Raw genomic sequence first — 26,429 nt, 5'->3', positions numbered from 1 at the left:
TTCACTTATGTTCTTGATTCTTGCAGAATATACCTTCAGACTTCCTGTTGAAGAAGCAGTGGGGATTCCAAACATACCTGTACATCCAATTGGATATAATGATGCAGAGAGACTGTTACGGTATATATAGTCTTGTAGCTGGATGTAAATGCTTATCCTGTTTAAGACGTCTGTGTCTGCTCTGTAAGTCATTGTGATCTTGTACAGATTATGTTCTCATGGTCTGATTTTATTTCCTTCCCTGTAAAATGAGAACGATGCTGTCTTCCTGAATCATGGCAGTGGAAAGTGTCTCCACTACTACCGTCATTGACTTAATATTTGCTGGTAGTGTTATCTGTATTTCGTTGCCTAGTTCCCAACTTCTATTTCCTAAATGACTCTACCTGAATAACTCCATTATTTTTTTAATAGGTGCTTTCTATGTAGTCAGCAGTTTCTTTAAAAACTCAGTATTTCTTATCATAATCATGAATATTCCCTCTTTTGGATATCTTCAATTCTTGGCTTCTCTAAGTATATCAAAGGTGACAAGACTATTGCTACCCTTCTGCCCTTTGGATTTTTTTTCCCCTCTTCAACTTTATAACTAATGTTGCTTATTTGTCTAGCCTATGATTCTGCATAGAATGAAAGTTCCATGAGGAACCTTTCTTTCTAAAAATGGATATTTTATGTATTTACATTTCAAATGTTATTCCCTTTTGGAACCCTGCCCACAAAGTCATCCCCTTCCCTGCTTCTATGAGGGTGCTCCCTCACCCACCCACTGCCACCTCACCGCCCTGGCATTCGCCTACACTGGGGCATCAAGCTTTCCCAGAGCCAAGGGCCCCTCCTCCTATTGATGCCAGACAATGCCATCTTCTGTTTAGTCCCTCAGAAGTTGGAGTGTCTGGTTGGTTGATAGTGTGATTCTTCCTATGGGGTTGCAAATCCCTTCAGTTCCTTTAGTCCTTTCTCTAACTCTTCCATTTGGGTCACCATTTTCAGTACAATGGTTGGCTGTGAGCATCAGACTCTGTATTTGTCAGGCTGTGGCAGAGTCTGTCAGGAGATAGCTATATCAGTTTCCTGTCAGCAAGCACTTCATGGCATACATAGTGTCTGGGTTTGGTGTCTGCCAGACAGGGCAGTCTCTGGATGGCCTTTCCTCCAGTCTCTGCTCCTCATTTTGTCCCTATATTTCCTTGAGACAGGAGCCATTCTGGGTTAACAATTTGGAGATAAGTGGGTGGCCCCATCCCCGAAACTGGGGCCTTGACTAACCTCTGGATATGGTTTCTACAGATTCTCCCTCCTGAACCGTCATGTAAAGAGTTCATACATACATATTATCACTACCAAACTCATTATTTCTTCAAAGTCAACCATTTGTTGTTTCATGTACTTTTGACAGCAACTTGGGAGGAACTGCTCCACCAGACCAAAGCTGGAAGGGAAGTCTAAATGTTAGTTACAATATTGGGCCTGGCTTTTCAGGAAGTGAATATTCCAGGTAATTTTGTGATTTTTTAATAGCCCAGAAAAGTTTTATTTTAACAGAAAAATTTCAATATAATGTCCTGCCAGATAAAGTATGCCTTTCTCTTCCTTCCTTGTCACTAGTGAGTAACATCATTTTTTATCATCACAGAAGAAGTTACAGAATGAATTACTGAATTCTTCAGTGATGACATCATAATACAAGATGAACTATTACTATGTTTAAGTTTAGTCTTATAACATTTTGAGCATTGTTTTTTTAAACTACCATTTTAACTTAATTTTTAAATAAATTTTCCTAGTAACTTTTATGATGGATAAATTGAGAGACAGTAAAGGAGCACAGGGAAAAGAATCACTTATTGTTTATCCTTTACCACATGGCATTAAATAAGTTACAATGAGGAAACCATGTGATACAACAGTTCTCAATAGATATATCTTTGTAGTTATTATTTTTCTTTTTCCTTTTCTTTTATTTTTTAAAGATAGGGTTGAAAGACTATGTAGTCCTTGCTATCCTAGAACTTGTTCTGTAGACCAGGTTGGCCTTGATCTCAGAGATCTTACTGTATCTGCCTCCAAAGTGCTAGGATTAGTGGTATACACTACCACCGTCCAGCTACAATTTGAATTGTTTTAACATGGGACTGTTGTAAAAGAGTGATCATATATGCCTATTGGGCTGAGTAAAAGCAGACAGAGTATAGTTGTGGAAACACAGGCCATAGTACAAAGTTTGATTTACCTGAAAGATTGGGGAAATGGAAATGCTAATGCTGATAAGTCAGAAAAGATGTAGCTATTTATTTTCTTTTTTTTTATTAACTTGAGTATTTCTTATATACATTTCGAGTGTTATTCCCTTTCCCGGTTTCCGGGCAAACACCCCCCTCCCCCCTCCCCTTCCTTATGGGTGTTCCCCTCCCAACCCTCCCCCCATTGCCGCCCTCCCCCACATAGTCTAGTTCACTGGGGGTTCAGTCTTAGCAGGACCCAGGGCTTCCCCTTCCACTGGTGCTCTTACTAGGATATTCATTGCTACCTATGGGGTCAGAGTCCAGGGTCAGTCCATGTATAGTCTTTAAGTAGTGGCTTAGTCCCTGGAAGCTCTGGTTGCTTGACATTGTTGTACATATGGGGTCTTGAGCCCCTTCAAGCTCTTCCAGTTCTTTCTCTGATTCCTTCAACGGGGGACCTATTCTCAGTTCAGTGGTTTGCTGCTGGCATTCGCCTCTGTATTTGCTGTATTCTGGCTGTGTCTCTCAGGAGCGATCTACATCCGGCTCCTGTCGGTCTGCACTTCTTTGCTTCATCCATCTTGTCTAATTGGGTGGCTATATATGTATGGGCCACATGTGGGGCAGGCTCTGAATGGGTCTTCCTTCAGTCTCTGTTTTAATCTTTGCCTCTCCCTTCCCTGCCAAGGGTATTCTTTTTCCTCATTTAAAGAAGGAGTGAAGCATTCACATTTTTTTTTTTTATTTGTTTAACTTTTATTTTTTTTTTTTTGTTTTTTTTTTTACATCCCCCTCCCCCCTCCCCTTCCTTATGGGTGTTCCCCTCCCAACCCTCCCACCATTGCCGCCCTCCCCCCATAGACTAGTTCACTGGGGGTTCAGTCTTAGCAGGACCCAGGGCTTCCCCTTCCACTGGTGCTCTTACTAGGATATTCATTGCTACCTATGGGGTCAGAGTCCAGGGTCAGTCCATGTATAGTCTTTAGGTAGTGGCTTAGTCCCTGGAAGCTCTGGTTGCTTGGCATTGTTGTACTTTTGGGGTCTCGAGCCCCTTCAAGCTCTTCCAGTTCTTTCTCTGATTCCTTCAATAGGGGACCAATTCTCAGTTCAGTGGTTTGCTGCTGGCATTCGCCTCTGTATTTGCTGTATTCTGGCTGTGTCTCTCAGGAGCGATCTACATCCGGCTCCTGTCGGTCTGCACTTCTTTGCTTCATCCATCTAGTCCAATTGGGTGGCTGTATATGTATGGGCCAAATGTGGGACAGGCTCTGAATGGGTGTTCCTTCAGTCTCTGTTTTAATCTTTGCCTCTCCCTTCCCTGCCAAGGGTATTCTTTTTCCTCATTTAAAGAAGGAGTGAAGCATTCACATTTTGATCATCCGTCTTGAGTTTCGTTTGTTCTAGGGATCTAGGGTAATTCAAGCATTTGGGCTAATAGCCACTTATCAATGAGTGCATACCATGTATGTCTTTCTGTGATTGGGTTAGTTCACTCAGGATGATATTTTCCAGTTCCAACCATTTGCCTACGAATTTCATAAACTCGTTGTTTTTGATAGCTGAGTAGTATTCCATTGTGTAGATGTACCACATGTTCTGTATCCATTCCTCTGTTGAAGGGCATCTGGGTTCTTTCCAGTTTCTGGCTATTATAAATAAGGCTGCAATGAACATAGTGGAGCACGTGTCTCTTTTATATGTTGAGGCATCTTTTGGGTATATGCCCAAGAGAGGTATAGCTGGGCTCAGGCAGTTCAATGTCCAATTTTCTGAGGAACCTCCAGACTGATTTCCAGAATGGTTGTACCAGTCTGCAATCCCACCAACAATGGAGGAGTGTTCCTCTTTCTCTGCATCCTCGCCAGCATCTGCTGTCACCTGAGTTTTTGATCTTAGCCATTCTCACTGGTGTGAGGTGAAATCTCAGGGTTGTTTTGATTTGCATTTCCCTTATGACTAAAGATGTTGAACATTTCTTTAGGTGTTTCTCAGCCATTTGGCGTTCCTCAGCTGTGAATTCTTTGTTTAGCTCTGAACCCCATTTTTTAATAGGGTTATTTGTTTCCCTGTGGTCTAACTTCTTGAGTTCTTTGTATATTTTGGATATAAGGCCTCTATCTGTTGTAGGATTGGTAAAGATCTTTTCCCAATCTGTTGGTTGCTGTTTTGTCCTAACCACAGTGTCCTTTGCCTTACAGAAGCTTTGCAGTTTTATGAGATCCCATTTGTCGATTCTTGATCTTAGAGCATAAGCCATTGGTGTTTTGTTCAGGAAATTTTTTCCAGTGCCCATGTGTTCCAGATGCTTCCCTAGTTTTTCTTCTATTAGTTTGAGTGTGTCTGGTTTGATGTGGAGGTCCTTGATCCACTTGGACTTAAGCTTTGGCTATTCATTTTCTTAAACCCACATTGGTCATCCTTGCTTGCTTGCTAATAATTTACTTAACTATGTGAACTTTGATGCTCAGAATGTATTTTTATTGTGAAGGTTGGTTTATTTCAGAAAATTTAAAGTCAAAGTTCAGTTTTCCAATTTTTGTAAGAAAGTAGAATTTGAATTACTTAAAGACTTAATATTATAATTCAATCAGAACAGTTATAAATTATGAATAATAATGTTTACTATTCTACAGAGGGAGGGAAAGATAACATAGTTGTACAAGATAAAGGCTTTAAAAAATTAAAAGCAGAAGCAGACAGACATGGACAATATACATCCATAATTTCTCTGAGTTTAGTCAGGGCTCTGGAGAGATCACTTGTCAATTAAGAGCTCTCACAGCTCCTGCAGAGGATTGGAGATCAGTTCCCAGTACTCATTTTGGCACACAGAAGGGGATCCACTTCCCTCTTCTCTCTTCTGCTTTCCCTGCCCCCTTCACACACACACACACACACACACACACACACACACACACACACACACACACACACACACACAGAGAGAGAGAGAGAGAGAGAGAGAGAGAGAGAGAGAGAGAGATAGAATCTGGTTATCCAACACTGTTTTTGTTGGTCATTATGATTTGGATTAAAAATGGACAGAAACAATATCCAAACCCTTAAAATTCTTTCTTTTCTTTCACCTCACAGAGACTTTAAAATTTATTTGCCCATTTAAAGATACTATCAGATAAGAAGACATAAAACCAGTTCCTCAGTTGCTTGCATTAATGAAGAATAATTTTATCTTGCCTAAGAAAAGTGAAAATACAATTGAACACAAAGTCAGCAGAGCACAATTAAGGCCAAACATACAGATACACAAAATATGGAATTTTAACCGCCTATACTGCTTCTGCAAGATGAAGCTATGGCACATACAGATGGACTTCCAAAATTAATAAAGGATAATTTAAAGAAAGAACTGTTAGACAGGTATGAAATGAGAATTTATTCTATATTTCATTAGATTTGTTAGTTAATAAAAGAGCCAAGAGTTGGGGTTAAAATTGCTTCAAAGGAATGTTCAAGGAGGTGTGTGTGTGTGTGTGTGTGTGTGTGTGTGTGTGTGTGTGTGTGTGTGTAAAACAGGAGGAAATTTTTGTTTGAATTTTGTATTAATTATGATTAGGATTAATTATGCATTTAGAAAAATTTTAGGAGAATCTGCAGTTCAAATTGTGAAAGTTTGGCAGCTGAGTCCTGCCATCTATTAATTAAACACAGATAAATTACAGCTCTTTCTGTATCTACAATCAACAACAGCTTGCTTTTCTGTTTCTGTGGGGAAAAAAAAACAGCTCAATACTTATATGTTGGTCAAATCATAATGACCAACAAAAACAGTGTTGGATAACCAGATTCTAGATTTGGTATTTCTTATACTGGAACATAGTGTGTGTATAGCTAAGTTTGCCTGAATTCCCCCTGGCCATAAAAGTGGTTGCACTCTTGAATGGATCTTAAAGTCCAGCCTAACTCAAAATCAAAATTGATGGCCCAGGGAAGTTTAACTATGTAATTGTTCACTTAGTACAACTCTTCAAATTTCTATTTAGCCATAGAATTTATATTCTTCAGGTAGTCCTAAGGCCAATTTTAAGTAATATATTTATAGACCACTTTCACAGCCATGAAGAAAGTTATTGAACAGCACATATTACTGTAAATAGAACCACATGACACTTTAACAGGGAAATATATTGTGAGAAATGTGTTATTTGTGGAGCATCAAAGTGTATTTGTATACATGTAAACGTTTTGATCAGTCACTGAGTGTGGCCTGATGCCATTCAGAGACTCTGTTAACAAAAAGAATGAGGCTACTGTTGGTTTAATTTGGTTTTCTGTTTTAGAGGAAACTCTCTTTATTTCATTTTTATTGGTTATATTATTTATTTACCTTTCAAATATTATACCCCTTCCCAGCTTCCCCTCTACAAACTATCCTCTCTCCCCGGTCCCTGACTCTTGGAGTGTGCTCCACCCAACCCTCCTCACCCCTCACTCCAGCCTCAGTGCTCTAGAATTCTCCTACTATGGGTTATCAAGCCTCTACAAGACCAAAGGGCTCTGCTCCCAGTGATGCTCGATAAGGCAATCTCCTACATATCCAGCTAGAGCCATGAGTACCCTCATGTGTACTCCTTGGTTGGTGGTGTAGTGCCTGGGAACTTTGTGGGAGGTCTGGTTGGTTGATACTTTTGTTCTTCCTATGGGGTTGCTCCTTCAGACCTTGCCCCAATTTCTCCATTGGAGTCCCACACTCAGTCCAATGGTTGGCTGTGTGTATCCACATCTGTATTGGTCAGGCTCTGCTAGGGCCTCTCAGAGGACAGGCCTACCAGGCTCCTGTCTGAAAGTGCTTCTTGACATCAAGCAAGTGTCTGGGTTTAGTATCTGCAGGTGGAATGGATCCCTAGGTAGAGCAGTCTCTGGATGTCCTTTATATTAGTCTTTGCTCTACTCTTTGTCTCTGCATTTCCTTTTCACAGGAAAAATTCTAGATTAATATTTTTAAGGTGCGTGGGTGGCTCCATCCCTCCACCAGGGTCCGTGCCTATTGACTGGATATGGTCTTTACAGGTTCTATCACCCCTTTGTTGGGTATTTTGACTATTGGCCTCCCTGTTGAGTCCTGGGAATCTCTTGGGTTCCTGGCATCTGGGACTTTCTAGTGCCTATCCCCAAGTCCACCTTCCCGACTGCTACTCTCCTCCTTTCAAATTACTGATCCTCTGTACTTCTTCCCCATCTCCTCTCACATCTGAAGTGCTCCCTTTTTCCTTCCCTCTCCTCTCTCCATCCTAGATCCCTCTTTCACTCTATTTCCCGAGATTATTTTCTTCCCCATTCAGCATAGGACTATAGCATCCATACTTTGGTGTGATCTTCTTTCTTCTTGGGTTCCTATGGTCTGTGAGTTGTATCCTGGGTATGATGAGCTTCTTTTTGGCCAACATCCACATATCAGTGTTTTCTTTTGTTTGTTTATTTTTTGTTTTTTGTTTTTGTTTTTTTTTTTTTGGCAGGGGTACTGGGTTACCTCACTCAGGATGATATTTTCTAGTTCCATCCATTGGCCTGGGAATTTCATGAAGTCGTTTTTAATAATCAAGTAGTATTCCATTGTGTAAATGTACCACATTTTCTGTAACCATTCCTCTGTTGAGGGACATATGGGTTGTTTCCAGCTTCTGGCTATTATAAATAAGGCTGCTATGAACATAGTAGAGCATGTGTACTTGTTCCATGTTGGAGAATCTTTTGGATATATGCCCAGGAGTGGTATAGCTGGGTCCTCAAATAGAGCTATTTCAGATTTTCTGAGGAACATCCAGATTGATTTCTACAATGGTTGTACCAGCTTATAATCCCACCAGCAATGGAGTAGTGTTCCTCTTTCTCCACATTCTCGCCAGCATCTGCTATCACCTGAGTTTTTTGATCTTAACCATTGCGACTGGCATAATGTGGAATCACAAGGTGGTTTTGATTTGCATTTCTCTGATGACTAAGTATGTTGAACTTTTCTTTAACTGCTTCTCAGCCATTCAAGATTCCTCAGTTGAGAATTCTCTGCTTATCTCTGTACCCCATTTTAATAGGGTTATTTGGTTCTCTGGAGTCTGTATATTTTGGATATTTTCCCTCTATTGAAATAGGGTTGGTAAAGATCATTTCCCAATCTGTGGGTTGCCATTTTGTCTTATTGACAGTGTCCTTACCTTTACAGAAGATTTTCAATTTCAAGAGATACCATTTGTCAATTATTGATCTTAGAGCATAGGCCATTGGTGTTCTGTTCAGGAAAAATTTCCCTGTGCCAATTGTGTTCAAGGTTCTTTCACCAGCATCATTTGTTCAAAATGTGGTCTTTTTCTCACTGGATGGTTTTGGCTCTTTTGTCAAAGATCAAGTGACCAAAGATTTGTGTGTTAATTTCTGGGTCTTCAATTCTATTCCCCTAATATAACTGTCTTTCTCTGTACTGATACCATGCAATTTTTTTTAATCACTAGTACTCTGTATTGTAGCTTGAGGTCAGGGATGGTAATTTCCCCAGAAGTTCTTTTATTGTACAGAATGGTTTGTGATGTCCTGGGTTTTTTTGTTATTTCAGATAAATTTGAGAATTGCTCTTTTATCTCTGTGAAAAATTGAGTTGGAATTTTGATAGGGATTGCATTGAATCTGAAGATTGCTTTTGGTAAGATGGCCACTTTTATTATGTCAATCCAGCCAATCCATCTTCTGAGGTCTTCTTCAGTTCTTCAGAGACTTGAAGTTCTTCTCATACAGATCTTTAACTAACTTGGTTCAAGTCACACAAAGATATTTCATATTATTTGTGACTATTGTAAAGGGTATCATTTCTCTATTTCTTTTTCAGCCAGTTTATCCTTGGAATAGAGAAAAGTTCCTGATTTGTTTGAGGTAATTTTGTATCTAGCCACTTTGTGGATGTTGTTTATCAGCTATAGGAGTTCACTGGTAGAATTTTGGGGGTTGTTTTTTGTATACTATTATAACATTTCTAAATAGTGATATCTTGACTTCCCCCTGCCCAATCTTTATCACTTTGATCTTCTTTTGTTCTCTAATGGCTCTGGCTAGAACTTTTGGTTACTATATTGAATAGATGTGGAAGAAGGTGCAGCCTTGACTTGGAGATGATTTTAGTGGGATTGTTTCAAGTTTCTGTCCATTTAGTTTGATATTGGCTATTGGCTTGCTGTATATTGCTTTTATTATATTTAGCTATAGACCTTGAATTCCTGATCCCTCCAATACTTTTAGCGAGAAGGGGTGTTATATTTTGTCAAAGGCTTTTTAAGCATCAATTGAGATATATTCATGTGATTTTTTTCTTTGAGTTTGTTTATATAGTGGCTTAACTTAGTAGATTCTCATATATCGCACCAACTTTGCATCCCTGGGAAGAAGCCTACTTTATCACGGGGAATGATAATTTTGATGTGTTCTTGGATTCAGTTAGAAAGAATTTTATTGAGTAGTTTTACATTAATATTCATGAGGTAAATTGGACTGAAGTTCTTTTTCTTTGTTGGGTCTTTGTGTGGTTTAGGTATCAGTTTAACTGTGGCTTCATAGAATGTATTGGGTAGTGTTCCTTCTATTTTATGAAATAGTTTGAGAAGTACTGATATTAGGTCTTCTTGACTAAAACCCTCTGGTCCTGAGGATTTTTAGTGGGGAAATTTTTAATGGCTGATTTTATTTTCTTATGGGATATGGAACTGTTTATTTATCTGATCCTGATTTAACATTGGTACCTGATATCTATCTAGAAGATCATCCATTTCATCTGCATTTTCCAGTTTTGTTGTGTACAGCCTTTACTAATATGATCTGATAATTTTTAAATTGTTTCAGTTTCTGTTGTTGTGTATCCATTGTCATTTCTGATTTTGTTAATTTGAATACTGTTTGGCTAAGGGTTTGTCTATGTTTTTGATTTTCTCAAAGAACCAGCTCCTCATTTTTTTTTAATTCTTTGTGTAGTTCTCTTTGTTTCTACTTGGTTAATTTCAGCCCTGAGTTTGATTATTTCCTCCCATCTGTCTATTCCTCTTGGGTACATTTGCTTCTTTTTCTTCTAGAGCTTTCAGATGTGCTTTAAGCTGCTAGTGTATGCTCTCTCTAATTTCTTTATGGAAGCACTTAGAACTGAGTTTTCCTCTTAGCACTGCCTTTATTATATCTCATAAGTTTGGTTATGTTGTGCCTTCATTTTCATTAAATTCTAAAAAGTCTCTAACTTTTTTCTATATTTCTCCCCTGACTAGGTTATCATTGAGTATATATTTGTTCAGCTTCCATATATGTGGGATTTCTCTTGTTTTTTGTTGTTGTTGAAGACTATCCTTAGTCATTGGTGATCTGACAGGATTCATGGGATTATTTCAATCTTCTTGTATTGGTTGAGGCTTGTTCTGTGTCCAATTATATGGTCAATTTTTGAGAAGGTACTGTCAGGTGCTGAAAAGAAGGTATATTCTTTTGTTTTAAGGTAAAATGTTCTGTAGATATCTGTTAAGTACATTTGATTCGTCACTTCTGTTAGTTTCACTGTGTCTCTGTTTACTTCGTTTCCATGATCTGTCCATTGGTGAGAATGGGGTGTTAAAGTCTCCTCCTATTATTGTCTCAGGTTCAATATGTGCTTTGAGCTTCAGTAATATTTCAATTACAAATGTGCGTACCCTTGAATTTGGGGCATAGATGTTCAGAATTGAGAGTTCCTCTTGGGGGATTTTTTTCTTTGATGAGCATGTAGTTTCCTTCCCCATCTTTTTTGATAACTTTTCATTAAAAATCTATTTTATTTGATACTACAATTGCTATTCCAGCTTGTTTCTTCAGACCATTTGCTTGGAAAAAAATTTTTCTAGCCTTTTACTTTGAGGTAGTGTCTGTATTTGTCACTGAGGTATGTTTCCTGTATGCGCTTAAGTGCTGGGTCCTGTTTGCATATCCAGCCTTTTAGTCTATATCTTTATTGGGGAATTGATTTCCTTGATGTTCAAATATATTAATGACCAATGATTATTGCTTCCTGTTATTTTTTGTTGATAGAGGTAGAATTATGCTTTGTGGTTCTCTTGTTTTGGGGATTGTTGTGAGAAGATTAGTTTCTCGTTTTTTCTTGGGTGTAGTTTCCCTCCTTGTGTCAGAGTTTTCCTTGTATTATCTTGCTGGATTTGTGGAAAGATAATGTTTGAATTTGGTTTTGTCATGGAATATTTTGGTTTTTCCTTTTATGGTAATTGAGAGCTTTGCTGGATATTGTAACCTGGGATGGCATTTTTTTTCTCTTAGTGTTTGTATCACATCTACCCTAGATCTTCTGGCGTTTAACGTATCTGTTGAGAAGTCCGGTGTAATTCTCTTGGGTCTCTGTTTATATGTTAGTTGACCTTTTTCCCTAACTGCTTTAAATATTCTTTCTTTGGTCTGTGTATTTGATGTTTAATTATTATGTAATGGTAGGAATTTCTTTTCTTGTCCCATCTGTTTGATGTTCTCTAGCCTCCTTCTATGTTTGTGGGCAACTCTTTATGTTAGAGAAGTTTTCCTCATTAGTTTTGTTGAAGATGTTTGCTGACCCTTTGAGTTGGGAATCTTCACTCTCTTCCATACCTACTATTCTTAGATTCCATCTTTTCATTGTGTCCTGGATTTCTTCAATGATTTGAGTTAGGGGCTCTTTTCTTTTTGTATTTTCTTTGACTGTTGTGTCAATAACTTCTATGGTATCTTCTATACCTTCAATTCTCTCTTCTATCTCTTAAATTCTAATGCTTGCATTTGTGACTACTGATCTCTCTCCTAAGTTTTCCATTTCTAGAGTTGTCTCTCTTGTGTTTTCTTTAATGTTTCTATTTCCATTTTTAGGTCCTGAATGGTTTTGTTTTAATTCCTTCATCTGTTTGGTTGTGTTTTCCTGTATTTTTTTTAAAAAAAGTTTGTTTCTTTTTTAAGGGCTTTTACTTGTTTACCTATGTTCTCCCGTATTTCTTTAAGGGAGTTATTTATGTCCTTCTTAAATTCCTTTATCATATTCATGAGATGGGATTTTTGATCTGAATCTTGATTTTTAGGTGAATTAGGGTATCCAGGACTTGGTGTGGTGGAAGAACTGGGTTCTGATGTTCTCACAAAGCATTGGTTTCTATTGCTTATTGTCTTATGCTTTGCTCTTGCCATCTGGTTATCTCTAGTACTAACTCCTTTGCTGCCTCTGACTGGAAATTGTTCCTTCTGTGCGCATGGCTGTGTCAGAACTCAGAGTCCAGCTGTCTCTGTAATCCTGGGATTCTGGCGTCCTATGATCCTGATATCCTGGGTGTGGCAGAGCTTTTGGGAGTCAAGCTGCCTCTGGGATCCTGAGGTCCTGGTAGACAGAGTTCCAAGGCTCCTATTGTGTTAGAGCACCTGAGAATTGACTGTCCTTTGGGTTATAGGAGCGGATGAGAAGCCAGCACTCTAGGTCTGCTCTGGACATAGGTTCAAACCAGAAGGAACCTATGCCTCTGACTGGATGGGGATACCTGTGTCCCTAGATCCTGGGGATCCTAGTTATGCCAGATTATGAGGCAGATGTTGTGGTCTCACCTGGGATCCTGGGTGTGTCAGAGCACCTGGGACAAGGAAACTCTTTTTTAGTAAGTAGGAATACACTTGACATTAACAATGAAAGTACACAATGCATAAGAAAGTACTTGACTGTAGTGCTCTACATTAATGAGTGTCAATACAATGTCTGTTTACATTAGTATCTCCACAAATATATAAGTAATTCATTATACTATGACAGCATAGCAGCCTCAGTGTCAATAGTGCTTTCACTTCCTTTGTAATTTTAGGTACACTATCACATATGTGATTTGTTACTGACTTAAGCAACACTGCTCTGTGCATGGATTTATAAAAATATATGTTCAAACAATAGATTTTTCCTTTCAATTATTGCATAACACATTGTCACTCCTGTGTACTGAGAGTATAAAGTTAAAAATAAACTAAGTTGTTTAATAGAATAATTTGAGTTAGAAGTAAAAATCAGTAATACAGCTATGAAATATAATAAATAATATAAAATGTTGTTCTTAAAAGTTGACTTTAAGGCACATGACTAAATCTATAGGAAAAAAATGCAATAATGTTTCTAAGTGTTTCAAATAATCCAATTATTGAGGTGGCAATAATATGAGCATTCAATGTCCTATCGAATGGTTTTGTTCAGTTTAGGGATTTTTTTAATGAAATGATAAATAAAACTAAATACAATGCTACATATGAACTAACTTATTCTTTTCAAAATTCTAGGAAAGTTCGAATGCATGTTCATAATATTAACAAAATCACAAGAATTTACAATGTAATTGGAACTATCAGAGGGTCTACAGAGCCTGGTAGGTTACTAATATTTTGAAAACATTTTCTTTTAAGAAATAAGAAAAGATGAAATTCTATCAATAACATACTTTTTGACTGATTTGAAACTGAATTTCAGGGGAAGGGTGTTACCATTCTAAAAGATTTTACTTTACGCTGTTGGTTGTCTTCTGTGGAGTACACCCATACAGGAGAAAGTTTAATTAAACACACAAATGACAAATGCCTGTACTGTATGCTGGTTGAAGCTCTCTGGAACACATTCTTGTCCAGACAGGTATGTCATTCTCGGAGGTCATCGTGACTCCTGGGTGTTTGGAGGGATTGACCCTACGACTGGGACAGCAGTTTTGCAAGAGATTGCGCGAAGTTTTGGAAAACTGGTGAATGGAGGTAACTAACAATTCTTACTCACTTGTAATTGAAAGAGACTTGCTTAATATTCCTGTAGCTGTAGGTGACTGTACCTAACCAAGTACACGAACATGATTGCAGGTTGGAAACCTAGGAGAACTATTATTTTTGCCAGCTGGGATGCAGAAGAGTTTGGGCTGCTGGGTTCAACAGAATGGGCTGAAGTAAGTAGCATGGAAGGTATTTATTATAATGCTGTATAGATTCTCTTACCTAATAGAGAATTTAATTACCTAATTTAACTCAAGTTAAATTCACAAAGACATAGAATATGTTTACTGTCATGGTTGTTTGGCAAAGCAGAGTCACTTTTTAAATTAACACTATTATCAAAATATTTTTTCTGTATTTGTGTTGGGAAAACAAAATCAATAAACTCAAAAAATAATCTGAATTTTCAAGCCTTGCCTTTCATAATAGCTATATACTTTGATTGTTAATTATAAAATGATAATACCGAAAATTAAATCACATTAATAGAATATCTTAATGTAGTATTTCACAGTGGTTTTTTTTTTATTTCTTGCAGGCTCTTAAATCTTAAAGAGCCTCTCCTAGACACCTTCTTTCTTCTTTCCAGTTCTCCTTTGTTGGTAATATCTAAGTTTTTACTGAAGTGTCTAAAGTGAGCACACGCATTTCCACAAAGTTAGATATGGTTTTTGTTATTCGCTTTCTCTACCATCTGTTTATCACATATAAGTATAAATTTTATTCATGTTTTCTAAAGTAAAGTAGTCATATCTGTATATAGTTTTAAAAACTCCCTGGCTCATTTTGCCTTATATTAGTGTAAAATAATAATATGAAGCAAAATCGGGTATAGTTACTTATCTGATAATACTTAACTTTGTTAATTATGTACACATTGTAAAGCTTAATTTTGATACTAGTTTTGTAAATATACAATTTGAAAGTAGAACATCAATTTAGAATGATCAAATATAATTGATCATGGTAATTCTTTAGAATGTGTGACTTGTAATACATATGTACATAAATTAGTTTGTTCCTTCGATACTTCAGAAATGTAAAGTATAAAGAATTCTAAGATTTATGACAGTAAATTTGCATTGATAAACATAGGAGTATAGAAATCATTTCAACATTCTTCCTAATTTTCTACAAGACATGTTATTATATTCAGTAACACATTTAACTTCTGTAAGACATAGGTGAAGTTATCTACAGTGATGTTCTCCTTAGTTCCTACACTCAGGCAGCAGAGGTGGGGGGTGCCTGTAAATTTGAGGCCAGCCAAGTTTATATGAGTTCTAGTCCAGCCATGCATACACAGTGAGACCCTGCAAAAGCTGGAAGAGAGACTTTGATTGTAATCAAAGCAACTATAGTAATAACTTTTCTTGTTGTTGGAACACTTTGCCTGAAGAAAACAACTCAAGGTAGAAAAGGTTTATTCTGCGCATAGTTCCGTGGTACAGTCCATCGTGGTAGGAAAGCAGGGATGGCAGGTCTGTAAAGCACAGGATGACATTATATACACAAGCAGGAAACTGAAAAAGTCGAGTGCTAGTGCTGTTGTTCAACCCAAGACCTGAGCACATAACATGGGCATTTTACTCTTTATTATGTTCTTTCACTTCTCTATAGATTTTTATAAAAATACATAAATGGAATTTTATGTTTTACACCATGATACTCTACTTAGGAGTCCTTCAGTAAATATAAGGGTCAATCTCTAGGGACATCTGTTAGAAAACAGATCTCAGCCCTCACGTCGAATGGTTCAGGTTCAGCAGACTGTGGGAAGGGATGCCAAATCTTAAACCCTTACTTCAGCCTATTCCGACAAAGAGAACCAAGGAATTATACCTGACAATATTTTTCTTAGGCCTTTTGAATTTACTACATGACTTCATATTTTCATTTTCTTATTTTAATTTTTATTGCTTTCAACAAGTAAGCAGTTGTTAAACTTTTCTTTAAATTTGTGGTTGTGGGCAGATACTGTATTTGACTTATAAACATCACTAGGCCATTTTTTCCAGGAGACTGTTGGATTACTTTGTTTATATGTTGATAGTATATTGTGAATTAACAACTTGGCTTCAACTGCAGGAGAATGCAAAGATCCTACAGGAGAGAAGCATTGCTTACATCAACTCAGATTCGGCTATAGAAGGTAAATCTTTTATTTTCAAATACAGTGTTTAAAAAGTAAGTTCCGTTTTCAGTAATTCTTTTCTAGTTAGTATACTTTTTGTTTGTTTGGTCTTCCTTTTTCCTTTCTTGAGACCAGAGTCTCATAGATGGCCACAAACATGTTGGTGGCCATGACCTTGGACGCCCTATCCTCCCACGTCTACCTCCTAAGCACTAGGATTACAGGAATGTACCATAGTGCCTGGCAAGCTTTTTTGGTTTAATATTTTTTAAGTATACAAATTCAAACATAATATATTTCAAATCATTTGTTTAGACAAGATTCTTCAGTAATAACTTAGGGAAAATAATTCATGTCAATCATGACGAGCTCTGACTCCTAGTTTTCTTGCTCTAACTCTGGTGTACATTTGCTTGTCTCAAATGGCTACTTAAACTCCTAACATCCACCACACTTTTCTTGTGGAGGAATTGGAGAAATTTGGCTGGAATGTTTCAAAAGAAATATTCTGCAGAAAATATTGTACAGAAATTATGTTCTTCATAAAACACTTACTTGAAAACTAAAATAGTATTTTCCTATTTATTAGAACTGCTTTTGAATTGACACATTGTATTTACCTCCACATTTTCAGTGCTATTTTGCTTATTGGCCCTGGAGCTGTTACAACATAAAGCATGTCTACTTTATTAATATAAAGTAATGATTATAATGAAAGAATGAGGAACAAGTTCTCTAGTCTTCATGCTTTCTTTGACATTGTCCCCTGAGAAATGTCATTACAAGGAAAATTGGTTGCTAGCTGTGGGAGCTACAACCTCGGCCACTAGAATCCACCATTTCTTTATCAGTTTAAGCAATGCACTGCAGCCTCTCTCCCTCCCCTGAAGCATTTTAAATCAAAATCTGTTACATTATCTTTGAAATAGAACATTAAAATTAAACATAAATTTGTTTCTTTTGGTTGCTGAAATAATTCTTTTGTGTTGAAACATCCTTCAGGTAATTACACTCTCCGAGTTGATTGCACTCCTCTTCTCCACCAGTTGGTGTATAAAGTGGCAAGAGAGGTAAATGATTATTCCTGGCTTCACTATTTTATGGGGAATGGATAGCACATTTGTCTTCATTGGCTTCATCTACTTTTAAATTGGTACCAGAAAATTGAGGAGGCAATCAAGTAGCAACTGAAACAAAATTGTAACGTACAACTTATCTTGTGGCACAATTGTGAGGATGCTAAGAAATAAAGTAGTAAAAATAAGCCAAGAAAGTTAGAAATTGGCCAGTGTAGAAATCATTGAACTTTCTCACCAGACAATTCATTGTATGCCAAGATAGCCAGTAGAATGGACACTAATTAGTCCAAAGGCAAAACGAAGGATGTCTGCAACTGGTGATTACACAGAAACCCTCTTAACATTAAACTAATCATATATTAAATGCTCTTGAGAACTAAAGCACATTGAATCTAAAATAAAATCTGATAATGTATTCACGGTATCTCTGCCCCTCATTTGAGTAGTTCTCCTATAGAAAGTTCACTTACAGAAGTGTTGGAGAGGCGCTCAGTGGTTGAGAGCACCTCCTGATCTTCCAGAGGATGTGAGTTTGGGTGCCCCGCACCCACAGCTGCCTGTAATCCCATCCCCAAGGTATCTGACATTTTTATACCTCCATAGGCGTCTTAACATTCATGATGCACAGACACACACACGCACATGCACACACACATGCACACACACGAACCAACCAAAACACCCCACACATCGATAAAAATAACAAATATTTAAAACAAAAGAACATAACTTTAGAATTGTTTGCTGCTTTAAGGTCAGCCTTAATGAACAGTGCCATTTTACTGAAGGTTCTATTTCCTAATATCTTTAATCTTGCCCTACCTACCTGTTTACTGCTATTTTCTCTAAAAGCAGGCTTTTTCCCCTAAACGAATGTGCTATTTTTTTCCCTCTTGATGGTATCCTTACCCTTTCATTTAAACTTATTTTCTTGTTCTTTTATAGGAAGGTCTCACAATAGTATATTTCCTAAAACCAAGTGTAAAGAGAATCTTTGCGGTTTAATACTTCAGAATATGTTTTATGGTCTGTACTGTACTAGAAAAATGGCTCCTGCCTTTGATGTCAGGGGTGATAAGAACTTTAGAACCAGTAAGTAGAAGTTATTATTTGTGAACCTTGTGCAAAGGCATGAAGCTAATATCTATTGCCATACAAAGACCCTGAGAACTAATGTGACTCATCCACCATCCTGTAAACCAATTATTACAATTTCTTCCACACGTTGTACCTTAGTTATTCTTCTATTGCCATAAAGAGATACCATGACCACAGAAACATAGAAGAAAGAGTTTCCTGGGGCTTACAGTTTGAGAGGGTGAGTCTGAAACCATCATGGTACAGAGCATGGCAGCAGGCAGGCAGGAAGGCAGGTACTGGAGTAGCTGAGCACTTATGTCCTTACCTGCAAGTCCAAGGCAGAGTCTTAGCTTTTTAAACCTTAGAGCCCACCCCCAATGAGACATCTTCTCCATAACCAGTTCCACAAATTGGGGACCAAGCACTGAAATATATGAGCCTATGGAGGTATTCTCTTCCAAACCACCACACCTACTAAGTCAAAGAATCAAGATGACACCAGAAGTGGAAAGGAAAGCAGTTGCCTGACTCAGCAAGAAATGGAGCATGATCCTACTAATGCCGATAGTGCATCTGGTGGAAGTAGTTCAGATTGATCACGGCTCAAGGCCACAAGGTTAGTGGTAGATTAGACATTATGACTCTAGAAAATGAGGAGGATACCTACCCTTCTCCCCACCCCTATCAGCCTTCTGCCTTTTTCTCACATTTCTGTCTCTTTGGATTTTTTAACCCACTGAGTTTAAACAGGGCTGTCCTTATGAACATTGTGTAGCAATAGCCACTGGAGCTTTCTGGGCTTACCAATAGGTACAGAAATAGAGATATGAATCCTTTTCTTTCTGTATACATGAATAACCATGAACTTATCACTCTTCCATGATTGACTATTGATAGTTCTAATCTTGTGCAGGCCTAGGGCTGGCAACTACAAACACAATATACTACAACTTGTCATACCAAGGAAATAGCATTTTAAATTCTGTCTTTTTTTTTTAATGGCTGTGAACACAAATTTATCGAAACCATGCTTTGGACTGCTTCTTTAGCTGTCCTAGACTACAATCTTGAATTTTGAATTTTCTCTTTTTACCCTACCTTAAGAATCTTATCATTTTTCATTTCACCTATTTATGATGAGGCTTATTACCTTGATGTCTTCTGCCCCTTTCTTTTTTTAAATATATATGTATGTTATTGGATATTTTTTATTTACATTTCAAATGGTATCCCCTTTCTTAGTTTCCACTCCAGAAACCTGCTATTCCATCCCCCCTCTCCCTGCTTCTATAAGGGTGCTCCCCCACCAACCCACCTAATCCCTCCCACCTCCCTGCCCTGACATTCCCTGGGGCATCAAGCCTCTCTTCCCATTGATGCCCCACAAGGCCATCCTCTGCTACATATGCAGCTTGAGCCATAGGTCCATCCCAGTGTACTCTTGGGATGAAGATTTAGTTCCTGAGAACTCTGGGGTTCTGATTGCTTGATATTATTGCTCTTCTTGTGGGGTTGCAAACACCTCCAGCTCCTCTAGTCCTTTCTCTAACTCCTCCACTGGGGACCCCTATTCTCCTCGGTTCAATGGTTGGCTGCAAGCATCCTCCTCTGTATTTGTCATGCTCTGGAAGAACCTCTCAGTAACAGCTATATCAGGCTCCAGTCAATATGCACTTCTTTCCATCCTCAATACTGTCTGGGTTTGCTGGGTGCATATGGGATGGATCCCCAGGTGGGGCAGTCCCTGGATGGCTTTTCCTTCAGGCTCTTTTCCACACTTTTTCTCCATATTTCCTCCTGTGAGTATTTCCCCCTTTCTATAAAAGACTGAAACATACACACTTTGTTCTTCCTTCTTTTTGAGCTTCATGTGGTCTGTGAATTATATCTTGGGTATTCCAACTTTTGGGCTAATATCCACTTATCAGTAAATATATACCATGTGTGTTCCTTTTGTTTCTACTTGGTTGATTTCAGGCCTGAGTTTGATTATTTCCTCCCTATCTCCTCCTCTTGGATGTATTTGCTTCTTTTTGTTCTACAGCTTTTAAGTGTGCTGTCAAGCTGCCAGAGTTTATTCTCTCCAGTTTTTTTTGAAAGCACTCAGAGACATGAGTTTTCCTCACAGCACTGGTTTCACTGTGTCCCATAAGTTTTGGTGTGTTGTGCCTTCAGTTTCATTAAGTTCTAAAACGTCTTTAATTTCTACTTTTATTTCTTCCTTGACCAAGTTAATATTGAATAGAACATTGTTCAGTTTCCATGTGTATGAGGGCTTTCTGGTTTTTTGTTTGTTTGGTTGGTTGGTTTGGGTTTTTGTTATTGAAGAGCTATCTTTGTTCTTGGCTATCCGATAGGATGCATAGAATTATTTCTATCTTCTTGTATCTGTTGAGGCCTGTTTTGTGATTGATTATATGGTCAATTTTTTGAGAACATACCATGAGGTGCTGAGAGGAAGCTATATTCTTTACTTTTAGGATGAAATTTTCTATAGATATCTGTTAAATCCATTTGGTTCATAACTTCTATTAGTTTCACTGTGTCTCTGTGTAGTTTCTGTTTCCATGATCTGTCTGTCCATTGATGAGAGCAGGATGTTGAAGTCTCCCACTATTATTGTTTGAGGTGCAATGTGTGCTTTGATCTTTAGTAAATTTCTTTTATGAATGTGGGTGCCCTTGCATTTGGAGCATAGATATTCAGAATTGAAAATTCATCTTGGTGGATTTTTCCTTTGACAAGTATAAAGTGTCCTTCCTTAGCTTTTTTGATAACTTTTGGTTGAAAGTCAATTTCATTCAGTATTAGAGTGGCTACTCCAGCTTGTTTCTTGGGAACATTTGCTTAGAAAGAAATTTCACACACTTTTACTCTGAGGTAGTATCTGTTTTTGTCACTGAGGTGTGTTTCTTGTATGCAGCAAAATGCTGGATCCTGGTAATGTATCCAGTCTGTTAATCTATGTCTTCATAGTGGGTAATTGAGTCCATTGATGTTAAGAGATATTTGGGACCATTGATTGTTGTTTCCTATTATTTTTGTTGTTAGAGGTGTAATTATGTTTGTGTAGCTATCTTCTTTTGGGTTAATTGAAAGATTACTTTCTTGCCTTTTATAGGGTGTAGTTTGCCTCCTTGTGTTGTAGTTTTCCATCTATTATCCTTTGTAGGGCTGGATTTGTAGAAAGATACTGTGTAAATTTGGTTTTGTCATGGAATATCTTAGTTTCTCCATCTATGTTAATTGAGAGTTTTGCTGGATACAGTAACTTGGACTGACATTTATGTTTTCTTAGGGTCTGTGTGACATCTATCCAGGATCTTCTGGCTTTCATAGTCTCTGGTGGGAAATCTGGTGTAATTCTTATAGGTCTGCCTTTATATGTCACTTGAATTTTTCCCTTATCTGCTTTTAATATTCTTTCTTTGATTTGTGCATTTGGTGTTTTGACTATTAGGTGACAGAAGGAATTTCTTTTCTGGTTAAATCTACTTATAGTTCTGTAGACTTCTTTTATGTTTATGGCCATCTCTTTATGTTAGGGAAGTTTTCTTCTATAATTTTGTTGTAGACATTTACTGGCCCATTATGTTGGAAATCTTCACTCTCTTCTATTTCTATTATCCTTGGGTTTAATCATCTCATTGTGTCCTGGATTTCCTGGATGTTTTGGGTTCAGAGCTTTTTGCATTTTGCATTTCCTTTGACTGTTGTGTCAATGTTTTCTATGGTATCTTTCATACCTTCAATTATCTCTTCTATCTCTTATATTCTGTTGGTGATGCTTGTGTCTATGACTTCTTTTTTTTAATCTTTATTAACTTGAGTATTTCTTATTTACATTTCAATTGTTATTCCCCTTCCTGGTTTCTGGGCCAACATCCCTCAACACCTCCCCTTCCCCTTCTATATGGGTGTTCCCCTCCCCATCATCCCCCCATTACCACCCTCCCCCTCAACAATCTCGTTCACTGACAGTTCAGTCTTGGCTGGACCAAGGGCTTCCCCTTCCACTGATGCTCTTACTAGGCTATTCATTGCTACTTATGAGGTTGGAGCCCAGGGTCAGTCCATGTATAGTCTTTAGGTAGTGGCTTAGTCCCTGGAAACTCTGGTTGGTTGGCATTGTTGTTCATATGGGGTCTCGAGCCCCTTCAAGCTCTTCCAGTCTTTTCTCTGATTCCTTCAACGGGGGTCCTGTTCTCAGTTCAGTGGTTTGCTGCTGTATTTGCCTAAATACATTCACCTATGTATTTGCTGTATTCTGGGTGTGTCTCTCAGGAGAGATCTACATCCGGTTCCTGTCAGCCTGCACTTCTTTGCTTCATCCATCTTATCTAGTTTGGTGGCTGTATATGTATGAGCCACATTTGGGGCAGGCTCTGAATGGGTGTTCCTTCTGCCTCTGTTCTAAACTTTGCTTCCCTATTCCCTGCCAAGGGTATTCTTGTTTGCCTTTTAAAGAAGGAGGGAAGCATTCACATTTTGGTCATCCTTCTTGAGTTTCATGTGTTCTGTGCATCTAGGGTAATTCAACCATTTGGGCTAATAGCCACTTATCAATGAATGCATACCATGTGTGTTTTTCTGTGATTGGGTTACCTCACTCAGGATGATATTTTCCAGTTCCATCCATTTTCCTATGAATTTCATAAAGTCATTGTTTTTGAGAGCTGTGTAGATGTACCATTGTGTAGATATACCACATGTTCTGTATCCATTCCTCTGTTAAAGGGCCTCTGGGTTCTTTCCAGCTTCTGGCTATTATAAATAAGGCTGCCATGAACACAGTGGAGCATGTGTCTTTGTTATATGTTGGGACATCTTTTGGGTATATGCTCAAGAGAGGTATAGCTGGGTCCTCAGGTAGTTCAATGTCCAAGTTTCTGAGGAACCTCCAGACTGATTTCCAGAATGGTTGTACCAGTCTGCAATCCCACCAACAGTGGAGGAGTGTTCCTCTTTCTCCACATCCTTGCTAGCATTTGATCTCTTTCCTGGGTTTTCTATCTCCAGGGTTGTCTTCCTTTGTGATTTCTCTATTTTTTCTCATTCCCCTTTTAGATCCTGGATGTTTTTGTTCAATTCCTTTACCTATTTGGTAGCATTTTCCTGTGTTTCTTTAAGGAAGTTTTTCTTGTACTTCTTAAAGTTCTCTAACATCATCATGAGATGTAATTATAAATCAAAATTTTGCTTTTCTGGTGTCTAGAGGTATCCAGGACTTGCTTGGAGAACTGTGTTCTGATGATGCCCAGTGGCCTTGATTGCTTTCGATTAGGGTCTTGCCTTTGCTTCTCGACATCTGGTTATCTCTGGTGTTAGTTGGTCTTGCTGTCTCTGACAGTGGCTTAAACCTCCTGTAAGCCTGTGTGTTAGCACTCCTAGGAGACCATCTCTCTCCTGGAAGGTTCTGGTTACAGAGAGTTGTGGCAAAGGGTCTGCTCAGGGTATAGACAGGAACTAGAAGTAACCTGTCCCAGACTGCTCTTCCGTTCCTCTGTCCTGAGGGCTCCAGGCAAGCCCCTCTGAGTAGTGGTCTTTCCTGTGCTCTCAGGTGTGTCAGCACCCTTGGGAGACCATCTTTCTCCTGGCAGGATCTGGATACAGAGAGCTGCATCAGAGGGTCAGCTCCAGGTCCAGATGGAAACCAGAAGTTGAATTCTGTTTTAATTAGAACTTCTGTTGCTGTGATAAAACACCGTGACAAAAAAGCAAGTTGAGGAAAGATTTTTATACTTCCAAATCACTTTTCTGTACCCTGGTGCACAATGTTCCTGGAATCTTGGAGTGGGAGTATAACTATCCTGATGTAGGATGAGCACTTCACTGTCACTTATTCTCAGAATTTTGAGCAGCCATAAACTTCTGTATTCACTGTCATTTTCAGCTTAGAGAGCTTTTCTGATCAAGGTTTAAAGTAGCATTTGTCTATGGGTATACACATAAAAAATTAGAAAGGAGTTTAACACGATGTCAAATTAGCAAAAGAAGCCACAGGTTTGACCACACATATCATCCCACTCATCCATTTACCAGCCTGTGGGAATAGGCCTCAAATGCAATCAGAGAATTGTTGGTTAATCCGATAATCACCATGCCACTATTGCACTAGGGTGTAAATCTTGTACAGTGAGTTAATGTTTAATTTTCAGGGTTCATGGTCACATAAGACTATGGATAATTTTATGTCCTATTACCAAGATGTGTGGTGGTGTCAGCAATAGGTCTCCCCAATTAATTCTGGTGGGCAGCCTTGTTGGTTTGAATGAAAAATATTTCTTATAGTTTCTGGCATTTGAATCCTTGGTCCTCACTTGTTAGCACTGATTTGAGGGGGGAGGTAGGAGGTGTGTCCTTTCTGGAGGAAGTATATTACTGGCAGTGGGCTTAGGGGCCTTAAGGCCTTGTCCTACTCCCAGTTTGCTTTCTCTGCTTTATGCTTGCTATTCAACATATGACTCCTCAGCTGCTGCTCCAGCTGCAATGCTTCGCCATAATAGTTTCTTAATCTTCAGAAACTGTAAGTCCAAATAAGCTTTCTTCTATTAGTTGGCTGGCTCATGATGCTTTATTAGAGCAATAGGAAAGTAACTAATAAATCAACCAAAAGTGACACTAATAACCTATGTTGTTGGGAATAGTGGAGGCTTCTTGAGCTTTCTTGATCAAAATCCTGCAGGAAGGTATCCCACTCTTGGCACTGGGATTTTCTTTCTTCTTCCTTTCTTTTAAATGAATTTTTTATGGAATTTAGTTTGGTCACAGTTTTTCTATTCTAAACCACTCTTAGATCCCTCATCTTCCCAACTCTATGCCTTTGCTCTCATGCTTCTTACCTATCAAGAATTAAAAAGAAAACAAAACAACAACAACAAAACAAATTAAAACAAAAACGGACCAACAAAATAACAAAACAAAACAAATCCAAAAAAACCTACAAAAACCCAAAACCAAAGACATACAAGCAAGGAGAGCAAACCAAAGTGAAAAAAAAAATCAAAGAAAAAGCCTAAGAAACATGTACACACAAAACAAAATCTACAGCAACACAACATCAGAAACCATAATATATAAGAAAAGAACTAATAAGACCAAATAAATATCCAAACAAAGCAATTTGAGAAAGAAAAAACCTACAGAAATGTAATTGAATTCATTTTGTGTTAGCCATGTGCTGCTGGGTATCAGGCCTACCTTTAAGTGTTTAATACATACACCAAGAAACCAGTGGAGAAAACTATATTTCCATTGTAATTGGATATGAACTGGAAATAGCTTCTTTGTTAGGGATGGGAGCTAGTGTTCTTTCCCCTTCTCAGCTCTGAGATTTTTGATTATGTTAGTTTCTGGAGTTGGCATTATCCACGTGTTTAAATAAGGTATCTCCATTCAAACCCTTTCAAGATTTACTTTTATGAGTGTTTTGTTTGAATGCCTGTGTGTACACCACATTATGCAATGCCCACAGAGGCCAGATGAGATATCAAATCCCTTGGAATTTGAATTATAGAATGCTGTGAAACCACCAAGTGGGTGTTGGGAATTGAAACTGGGTCCTTTACAAGAGAAGCAAGTGCTTCTTAACTGCTGAGCCATTCATCAGCCATATTCTTAAAAACCAAAAATACAGTGTGAATGTTTGTGTGTATGTGCGTATGTGTGTGCACATGTGCGTGTATTGTGGGGGGAGATCTGCAGGAGTCCATTCTGTCCTTCAACCACATGGGTCCTGGGGACTGCATTCAGCTGTCAGACTTAGGGGCAAGTACCTTTGGTTGTTGAGACATCTCATCACCCATACACTCTTTTTGCATTAAGAAGGCTATTTTTAAAGATAATTATGTAATAGAATAATAGGTTTCTATGTGTATTCTTACATCATTATTAATCCTCCCCATCCTAGTATATCCCCTTCAATTTTCATTTCATGTGAGTTCTATCTACCCATCTATAGAACTCTTCTCTAACCCTTAGTACCCCTGTATAATTTTCTAGGCTCTATAGACATTTTAAGTTAAATACAAAATGAAAGTCAAAAGTATGATACATATATAATAAAGAATACATGGTATTTAGCTTTCTGTGTTGGAATTATCTCACCTAGACTAGTTTTCCCCCCAATTCTATCTACTTTCC

The 26,429-nt window shown here is 38.1% G+C and overlaps 1 protein-coding gene across 12 annotated transcripts in view; it reads left to right on the top strand.

The window, feature by feature from the left end:
• Nucleotides 1-26,429, top strand: part of Naalad2 (N-acetylated alpha-linked acidic dipeptidase 2) — a 73,568-nt gene that overhangs the window by 27,585 nt on the left and 19,554 nt on the right. For 9 of the 12 annotated variants that reach the window (XM_039080987.2, XM_039080986.2, XM_006242568.5 and 6 more), the window contains 7 exons: nucleotides 27-120; nucleotides 1,400-1,498; nucleotides 13,521-13,606; nucleotides 13,863-13,982; nucleotides 14,085-14,167; nucleotides 16,083-16,146; nucleotides 17,131-17,198. In XM_039080987.2, coding sequence (XP_038936915.1) covers nucleotides 27-120; nucleotides 1,400-1,498; nucleotides 13,521-13,606; nucleotides 13,863-13,982; nucleotides 14,085-14,167; nucleotides 16,083-16,146; nucleotides 17,131-17,198 — 614 coding nt within the window. Of the gene's footprint in view, nucleotides 1-26; nucleotides 121-1,399; nucleotides 1,499-5,318; nucleotides 5,604-13,520; nucleotides 13,607-13,862; nucleotides 13,983-14,084; nucleotides 14,168-16,082; nucleotides 16,147-17,130; nucleotides 17,199-26,429 lie in introns of those variants that run through there. The other 3 variants (XR_005487751.2, XM_063265044.1, XM_039080992.2) reach the window with 3 other exon arrangements.

The sequence above is a fragment of the Rattus norvegicus genome, chromosome 8 (genome assembly GCF_036323735.1).
Source record: "Rattus norvegicus strain BN/NHsdMcwi chromosome 8, GRCr8, whole genome shotgun sequence".
Lineage (NCBI taxonomy): Eukaryota > Metazoa > Chordata > Mammalia > Rodentia > Muridae > Rattus > Rattus norvegicus.
This window is presented reverse-complemented; position numbering and strand designations above follow the sequence as displayed.